General features: G+C 36.3%; 1 protein-coding gene across 1 annotated transcript; it reads left to right on the plus strand.

Moving 5' to 3' along the window:
• The first annotated feature begins 426 nt into the window (after positions 1-426).
• Positions 427-10,114, plus strand: LOC311280384 (uncharacterized protein). The gene is made up of 5 exons (XM_084392501.1): positions 427-635; positions 3,733-4,025; positions 4,673-4,880; positions 5,958-6,032; positions 9,694-10,114. The coding sequence occupies exons 1-4, from the start codon at positions 552-554 to the stop codon at positions 5,991-5,993; spliced, it is 621 nt and encodes a 206-aa protein (XP_084248627.1). The 5' UTR covers positions 427-551; the 3' UTR covers positions 5,994-6,032; positions 9,694-10,114.
• The last annotated feature ends 251 nt before the right edge of the window (positions 10,115-10,365 follow it).

Raw genomic sequence — 10,365 nt, forward strand, 5'->3', positions numbered from 1 at the left:
CACTTATATAATATTCAACAACAAGTTTGTGCTGGGAGGAGAGAGAGCAGGAACAGAAGTGAAGAGAATATTATTACCCGTCTGAGAATAGGTCACACAGGATTGAATAGTACATTGTTTAAAATTGGCAAGCACCCAACAGGGGAATGTAATCACTGTAGTCAGCAAGAGACAGCTGAACATGTAATACTTTACTGCAGGAAATACAACAATGAAAGACGTAATTTCATTCAGTCACTAATTAAAGCTGAGCATAAAGATTTTTCTATAATAGGTATACTAAAGGAAAAAGCTATATATGATAGTATTATTAAGTTTATTAAAGAAACGAAATTAAGTAAAAGAATTTAGGCCGGTTTTTTTTTTTTTTTTTTTTTTTTTACGTTTTGTTTTGTTGTTGTTTCCTCATGAATTTTCATTCATATGTCGCATTATGTCAATCCTATAAGCATGTATCCTGTCCACACTCCAGTCCAGTCGGTGGCGGTAATGCACCTACAAGTTGGTTTGCCAACCGCCAATAAATAAACTCCAAAGAAGAAGAAGAAGAAATGTTAGTTTCAGCGAAGAGAGACAGTGATAACATACGAGAGCTCCTGGTTTTGGTCATATACACCCAATTAAGGTTTGGTGAGGTAAATATATATTCTCATGACAGTGAACAAAATGTTTAAATGTTATATTTGCGTATTACATGTGTGTTCGATGGAAAATATTTTATAGATCGTCTTTTACGGACGCCTGTGAGTGTATGTGCGAGCTGGATCTGGTTTGATAACACGTGGGACACGTGCAAGGACTGGGTATGTGTTGTAATAAATGTTAATTCAGTTTTGTTTGCCTTATTCAAAGTCCAGCGTGAATGTTTAGATGTAATGTGCATGTTAAAAACAGTGGGTTCTTGAGACATTCACGCTGGACTTTGAATAAGGCAAACAAAACTGAATTAACATTTATATTGTTGTTACAAAATATGTCTATTTTTCATAACCTGTGATACTTTTTTAGGATACTTTGATGAATAAAAAGTGAAAAAATAAAGAAGCAAATGTTTTAAAAATAGACATATTTTGTAACAACAATATACACTACTGGTCAGTAATTTGGGGTCAGTAATTTTTTTTTCTTTCTTTTTTTGAAATAAATCAATACTTTTATTCAGCAAGGATGTGTTAAATTGATTAAAAAAAAGTGATAATAAAGATTTATATTATTAGAAAATATTTTTTTATTTTGAATAAATGCAGTTCTTTTTAACCTTTTATTCATCAAATATATTAGGCAGCAGAACTGTTTCCAACACTCATAATAAATCAGAATATTAGAATGATTTCTAAAGGATCATGTGATAGACTGGAGTAATGATGCTGACAATTCAGCTTTGCATCACAGGAATAAATTATTTTTTAAAGTATATTCAAATAGAAAACTATTATTTTAAGTTGTAATAATATTTCACAATATTATTGTTTTTTTCTGTATTTTTGATCAGATAAACACAGCCTTGATCAGCATTAGAGACTTCTTTCAAAAATATATAAAAAACGTAATGTTTTCAAACTTTTGACCTGTACTGTATATGTAATTAAAATACTGCCAATCTCTTACCTGATCCAATCATGCTTGCTGTCGAAAAGATCTGTGCGATGAGCCGTAGCTTTGGAGAAGACGAGCATTGAAACCCAGCTGAAACCAAACCACTGACACAAGCAAACCACTGCAGTATCTGTGAAACAGACAAAGCTGACCGGGTTACAGGTGTTTCAGGTGTAGAGTCCAGTAAAGGCATATTGGGCTCAGTGTTATCGCTGGATCCGCTCTGTCTACTGCGATGATCTTCTTCTTCGGTTGTCGGAGGGTCTCAGGCTCAGCGAAGAGAAGGAGATCGTCGGTGAAGGAGAAGTTCCAGTGGCAGAAAGCCGCTTTATAAAGCGTTTTCCTCTCTCACTCTCAGCCTCTGAAAGCAGGATGTGCTTGCTGTGGTCTACCCTGCATTGCTGTCTGAGACTGGCAAAAGCAAGCAGCCAAGATTCATATCCTGTCTAATTTCAACCAAAGTTAGTAGCCTACCCTGTCCTCTGAATGTAGGATGAAACTAGGGCTGCACAATATTGGAAAAAAATTACATTGCGATATTTTTTTTCCCAACGATATATATCGCGATATTGCGAGCCATCAATCCAGGCTAAAGTCAATAATTACCATTCCATGTTATTAATAATTTCACTAATAAGCAAGCTTCATTACAAGTAACAAAAAGGCCACTTAATATTTTATTCCAGAAACATATTTCTCTCAGAATTCGGTGAACGTTCTTCACAGGACCTAACGTTCTTCAGGTTCTAGGACCCGAAAAATTATGTTTTCTGTGCTGATTCAGTGACGCGTTCATGTAAACGGCACCTATAACCAGCAAAAGTAATGATTAATGATATGTAAAATATTGCGATGTGACATTTTAATTGTTTATTAATAAACAAGTGTTTTCTGTAAAGATTAAGTTGACAATACTGACTCGCGATCTTAGCAGCAGTGATCGGGAGAAATGCACTTTTCATACAGATTAGGCTATTATTATTATTTTTTTAATGGTTCTGTTTAAAAGTAGAGATTTCTGTAGATAATAGTAATATTTCTATTTTATTATTATTATTATTATTATTATTAGGTGTGTGAGGCGAGTAGGCTTTTATGCTGAGTTGCGGTTCATGGATGATAGCTTATAATCTCCAGTTCAGGCGCTGGCTGCTATAGGCTATTTAATATTTATTTATTAAATCCAGTAAATTGGATAATGAAATACTGATTAAAATTAAGATACAATTAATACGAAACGAAATTCGTTTTAAAGAAAGGCTTTGTGCTTTCTGTTTGAGGTCTCTGTGAAAGTTTTAAAGCAGTCTTTTACTGCCGCTTTCATAACGGTCGCGTCCTTAATAACATTGTTTTTTCCTCATAAATGCGAACACGAAAAATAAACGACTTTAAAAAAAAAAAACATCCACAACTTTATAACACTCCAGCAAAGTGGCCTACCTCTTTTTGGTCAACATCCTCCTTTTTGTAGACGAAATAGGCTAGTCCCAAATAGCTGATTTTGACTTTTTTGCGGAGGATCCTCTTCGTAGCGCATTTTTAGCTATAGGATTGCCAGTGAATGTTGGCTGTGAGCGGTGAGCTGCGGCACAGCGAACCAATCACTGTGCAGGCACGCGGAACGCGTATGTCACCCCAGCAAAAAGCCATACACCAATCTTGTGTTTACTGTGTGCTACTAACGTTACCCTTCACATCGCATGTTCCGGCGATGTGACTATCTCTCATTCGCACATCGCGATGTCGATGTTAAAACAGAATATCGTTCAGCCCTAGATGAAACCCAGATGAATTTGCAGATTGTACATTGTGTGAAAGAAATAAAAATTATATTTGTCACCAGAAAAACAACCTCTTCTGTGTGTGCAACAGGACATAACTGTTCTCAGACCTGATTCTTTGTCTGGATTTATAAGCAGTCTGCACTACATTTAGACATCCAATCCCCTGCCCCTTTTGTCTCAAAATGTATTGTGCCCCTCTCTGATAAATGTATATTATTATTATTATTAAAATAAATATTATAATAAATAACAAAACACTTATACACTATTGCCACTAACAATAATAATACAAAAAAAATTACATTTTGTATGATGACATGCTGACACTTCTTTCTCACGTCCTTCTTCACAGGTTGACAACGTGTCCCGTTTCCTCCGGTACGTGCAGCCCACCGCGAGTGAGCCGTCTCTGGACTTCTTGTCTAAGAGCACAGAGACCCGGGACTTTCTGACGGCCCTGCAGCGCACCCACATGGGCACAGCCACCTTCCATAGATACATCAAGAGCATTACATGGTTCCTGGAATACCTGACGACAAGGCTGGATCTGTGCAGAGCCGACCCAGAGCTCCGGTCCAAATGCCAGAGTTACACTGACATGCTGAAGACTGTATCCAAGACACATGACAAGACCTGGGATACGAGGTTACATGTTCATTTTGCAATGAGCTTTTTATTTATTTTACTAATGTTATAGATACATGCATGCGTATATACGTGCATAGATAGATAGATAGATAGATAGATAGATAGATAGATAGATAGATAGATAGATAGATACTTTATTAATCCTTTTCAGGAAACTAGGTTTGTTACAATAGCAGTAACCACATTTAATCCTCGCACACAGACAACATCAATCTATCTACCTTACTACATTTATAAAACAAAAACTTTCACTAAAGCATTCTGTACCCTATAATATTATAATGTTTCTTCTATTCTATATCTATTTAAAAAGAAAAACTGCGTTAGACTTAACTGAGAAGGGTCATAGCACTTGCATATTGTTGTCCTATTGTTAGTTTAACTGCTTCTATTGCTCTCCTCATTTGTAAGTTGCTTTGGATAAAAGAGTCTGCTAAATGATTAAATGTAATTGAAATAATATATTAACTAAAACATGCTATATCCTGTAATGATGATACTAAAAACAGATACACAAACAAAATTAACTAAAGCATTCAATCCCTATTTTAATAATACTAAGAACATAGGTTATGGTTGCTTCCTCACATAATCACAAGGGTGGTGTCTTTAATAACCTTTCTTGTTTGTTATGTTTAATCCAGTCACAGCCGGTTCGGTGAGAGAGCTCCCAGCATTAAAGATTACCAGAGGGTTTTGCAAGTTGCAAAGTCAGACTTTCTCAGGATCCACAGGGATCTGCTGAAGGACACGGCGGTCTCAAGCTCCGACAAGACGCTGTACCGCTATTACCTCCAGGCGCTCTTGGTCCTCCGGCACATGCAGCGTCCAGGAGCCGTGGCAGGATTGACCGTAAGTTCATCTACTTTAACCCTTGTGCGTCAATTAAACAAAGTTACACATAGGTCCATATAGAGCAGTGGTCCCCAACCTTTTTTGCGCCACGAACCGGTTTAATATCAGACAATATTTTCACAGACTGGCCTTTAAGGTGTGGCGGATAAATACAACAAAATAAAATGATACGACCGGCATAAACACTGGGGTATTTTTTAAATATAATAATAAACATGAATCCAATGTTTAGGCCTACTCGCAACTTAATTAGCAGGGTCCTCGTAACATTGTGCCTAAAGACAACTGAGAAAGCCTGAACACAAACAAAATGCCCCCAAAAAGAAAAAAATCTCCATGTTTTCGGTTGTGATGCGTTTATGTAACATGTAAGGGTGGCGCTGCCAATAAAGCACCTAAAAGCTGTCACAACGAACCGGCAAAATTAATGATTATGAATATGTAAAATATAGCAGGAGACATTTTAATTGTTTACTAATAAACCAGTGTTTTCTGTGTCAGTGTCGGCTGCAAAGCTGAAGTTGACGATGCTGACTCGCGATCTTCAGTGAATGCACCAGAGAGAAATGCACATTTCATACGGATTACACAAGCAGAGAACAGTCTGTTTTCTTTTCGTTTTGAATTGTTCTGTTCAAAAGTAGACATTTCAAGCGTTCTATATATGTCTCAGGTCTGTGAGGCGAGTAGGCTACGTTATACGCTGAGTTTCGGTTCACGCGCCGGCGCCTCCGTGTCGTGATTATCTATTTTCTAATATATACACTAGAGCAAAACCCTGCCCTCTGTTCAATATTCCTTTTCACTGGGAAATACGTCACAGCACTGGAGAAAAGTCGTTTGCAACTTCCGGTTCACGCGGACTTTAAAGAAGTGCCAGATTGATGAGCCAGTCCTGCTGTTTCTGTGCAGAGACTCGCTGATGGTAATAATCTAATTTCTGCTTTATTTAGATGTCTATTTTTTGTTTAATGATCTTTTGAGGTGTGTGTGTGTGTGTGTGTGTGTGTGTGTGTAGGATGGAATAACAGCTGTTTAACAGGATGCTTAATAATGTTGTTTTTCGTTTTATAGTCTGGTGAGTTTCTTCACATCACTCGACCCTCTTGACACACTGACCCTGGATCAGGCGCTGTCTCTGTCCTCAAGGTAATGTTGTTACTGTTTTATATGTGTACATGAACTTAACCCTTTGATTATGTTTAGGGTCAGTATGATCCTTTTTTTTAATCAATAAATTCAGCATAAATCTGAATTTCCACACAGAAATGAAGGCGTAGTCCTGGAGTATAAAAGCAATGTAGAACAGGCGCGCACACACACACACTCACTCAGACACACTCACTTTCTCTCTCTCTCACACTCTCACTCTCACTCACATACTCTCTCATACCCACTCTCATACTCACTCACACACTTACTCACACTCACTCACTCACACTCACTCACTCACACACTCACTCACTCACACTCACTCACTCACACTCACTCACTCACACTCACTCACTCACACACACTCACTCACACACAGTCACTCACATTCACTCACTCACACACAGTCACTCACACAGTCACTCACATTCACACACTCTCTCATTCTCATTCTCATTCTCATAAAACTTGGCAAGCAAAAAAGACCTAACACATGCACAAACACACAACTTATCTTATTGCTACTTGTTTTAATTACTTTTGGTTTTTTGAAACAGTCTTTTTATTTTTTTTGTGGCATTTTTGCATATTTAATGGCATTGATGCAAAAACTTCAAAACTTCCCAAACAACAAAAACTAATTCTAAACTTAGAACTTACTATATATATATTCACAAAATATATCAAAGTTGGGATAGGAGCAGTTGGTCACAGAATATTACATTTTTTTTTCGATTGCTAAACAACAGTGAGCACAACTGGAGCTACATGTGCAAAACTCTAACTACAGTCTGCACTACCAACAGTCACCTGAGCTAAACAGGTCACATCACCTGCAAAACTCATTCCAAGCAACACAACTCTTAACACACGGCTCAAAACAGGCTCAGTGCAGCCAAACACTATGCACAACCCTCACTGAGATAACACACACTGTCACTCAGAACACACTGAGAGGAAAAACACTAGCATCAAACACCAATACAGAAAATAATTTTTTTTTATCTTTACAATTTGAACAGTTTCAGTGACTTCATACAAAGTAATATTTTCTTCAAAGAAAAAGAGACATTCTTTCACGTGATTTATTTACATTTTTAGAACGTAACAATTCTTAAAGGAGTCATAACCTGCAATTTTCACTTTTCCACGAGAATCAATGTGTGTTATGATCGACTAACAATTATACACTGGCCGGGAAGCCGATATTTAAAAGTGAAGCGTTTGTTTACCTCAGGGTAAATAAACCAGCGCGCGTGCACGCGCACTCAAATACGAGATTTTGATTTCAGCTCCCTCTTGACGTCATGAGGTAGTAGGATATACCATATATGGACACCGCAGCAGGAAGCCCCCCCCTTCCCCTCTCCCCCTTATATTCAGTTCAGTCGAGAAAGATGGAGAAACCGAGTGCACACCGGACTTGCTCTGTGGTTGATTGCCATAAAAAACATGTAAATGTGTTTTATCTCCCAAAATCGGACGAAACTATCAGGGACCAGTGGATGAAATTCATTTTTAATGACGCTGTCCCAACAACCCTTTCAACTGGCGTGCAGAGCCATATAGAGCGTCCACGACAGCCAAAACATCGCATTGATCTCGCGAGACAATAATGCCTTCAGAAATAAGGGTAAAAGTAGGTCTGTTTATTTTTTTTCCACTTTTCTTTTTTAGAAGGGCCTGAAAGACTATAATACAGCAGTAGGTATCCAATGTAATACTAGGTTATGACTCCTTTAAGGGGTAAATGAAAATTAGCAGTTTGCTTCAATAGTCTGTAGTAATTTACGGAATTACAGTAATGAGAAAAAAAAGGTAGAAACTGAAAGTAGCCTACATACTGTAATATGAACAAATAATTGAGGGGCTAATCCTGCCTCTCTCTAGCATCAGGCCACAGGTTTTCATCAACATCAGATCTAATGTTCTCTCTTGCCGTGCACCTGGGGAAGAACCTTCTGGAGTGCCTTATACATCCCTGGCAGTCGTGTCCTCACATCCGGCACGCATGGCTTCCAAAAGAGACATTTGGTCATGTGGGTGGTGACCAAACACTTTCCACCTCCACCCATACAGAAAAAAATATATATATTGAAATATATTTTACGTAAAGTGTTGAAAATATATGTGGCATATATTCCAAATACATTGAAATATATTTGCATTGTTGGTCACTTATATTTATCATTTTGAAATATATTCTGAAATATAACAAAAATATATTATGTTACAGTAAGTGTGAAATATATTTACATATGTTTAACTAAAATATATTTATTGGGCCAATTTCGAATATTTGTTTATATTCCAACAATATATTTCAAATATATTTATTTTGTGTATGGGAGCCTTTCAGCTGAAATTGTAATCAGCAGTGTTTGAAAGGCACAAGGATGAAATCCATTCTGTTTTGAATGTGTGGTTCACAGTTTTGACAGCAGTGTGTTAGCATTTGAACAGTGCTATAACCACAACCTGCACAACACTGTGGATTTAAAGTGATGGTATAAGTGTGTAGAGTTTTGAAAACTGTGAACTAGAGTTTGGTCCACATGAACTGCTGTGGTTAGAGTTTTGAAAACTGTGAACTAGAGTTTGGTCCACATGAACTGCTGTGGTTAGAGTTTTGAAAACTGTGAACTAGAGTTTGGTCCACATGAACTGCTGTGGTTAGAGTTTTGAAAACTGTGAACTAGAGTTTGGTCCACATGAACTGCTGTGGTTAGAGTTTTGCACATGTGACTCCAGTTGTGCCCACTGTCGTTTAGCAATCGAAAAAAACTGTAATGAATCTCAATGGCCCTCTGCTGGATATATATGGTTACAACACATTATTTCTATATTTCTAAAACTGTAAATTCTACAAGCTTTTTTCTATCCAGCACATGTCTGGCTCTGACACTGAGGTCAATATCCAGAAACAACTATTTAATTTAGATTATTATTAAAGTATTTGTTTTCCCATAAAATTGTAATTTCATGTGCAAGCTAATGGTATACTTGAGGAATTTTGTGGTAAATTGGTGGGGGGAAAAAAGTACTTATCTCCCAAAACACAGCATAAATGTGTGTGTGTATATATATATATATATATATATATATATATATATATATATATATATATATATATATATATATATATATATATATATGTGTGTGTAAACAGGAAGTGAACTGAATGTGAGTTAAACCTACACTGCATTAATTCCTGATATATTCCAAACATGATGTCTTAGGCTCTTCAGTGATTTCTGCAGGACAAGCAGTGACAGGAGTTTCAGCTGGTAGTTTTATACGGATAGTTTCTAAATAAAGACTGTACACGGCTCCATATGCATAAACTGTGTTCTCACTCAGTAAATACTTTGATCTGAACACTTTGAAGATTAGTTTAAATTAGTTTTTTAAATGTGTTTGCTTAGAGAGTATGATATGGGCAGTAATGGTAAATAATCAGATGTTACATATTTTATATGCATTAGTCTTCCTCGTGTTCAAACTCAGATTGTACAAACAAATTTGCATCAATATCCTGTACCTGTGTATGTTTTATATATATATATATATATATATATATATATATATATATATATATATATATATATATATATATATATATATATATATTAATTATTTTTGTGTTTGTCTATTGCAGTTGATGCTGTTGTGCAACAATTTGACAGATTTCTCACTGCATGACAAAAGTGAGGAGCAGCGACTTGATGCTTTTCTTCATCAAACTCTTCATGCGTGTCTTCCTGAGATCTACAGCTTCTTCAGCTCCTCCTGCTGTTATCATGGCCAAATTCTGGTAGAGAGAGAATCAGAAACCGTTGAAGCCCAGAGACTCGTCTGAGACCAGTGGATTAAAAAATGTTGAGTCTGAGTTGAAACTAAAAGGGAGTGAATTAAGGCACATGCATTCTCTTATTTAAAGTTACAACTGTTCAATTTCATTAGCACTTGAATTTTACAGATTAAGTTTCAGCCTTTAAAAGTTCAGAGTTTTTTGAGTTCAGGCTGATTGAATTTGACATTTTTATATGTCTGCAAATAAATGTTGACTTTTTAAGCTGTCTCCTGAGCCGTTTCTAACTCATCATCCTCAAACTGAATGGTTACAATTCAGAATTTGGGACATTGATATTTAAAAAAAATTTATTGTGTGTATAGTAGGGGTGTAACGGTATGGAGCTTATAATATGACAAAATGATTTGAATTTGAATTGTGTAAATTTGAATTATTTGCAAGTGTAATCTTACGTGGTAGTTTAAATAGTTCTGAATTTGATTTTTTTTAAACGAATATTGAACATTTGAAATTTAA

Source organism: Rutilus rutilus, assembly GCF_951802725.1.
Source record: "Rutilus rutilus genome assembly, chromosome: 21".
NCBI lineage: Eukaryota > Metazoa > Chordata > Actinopteri > Cypriniformes > Leuciscidae > Rutilus > Rutilus rutilus.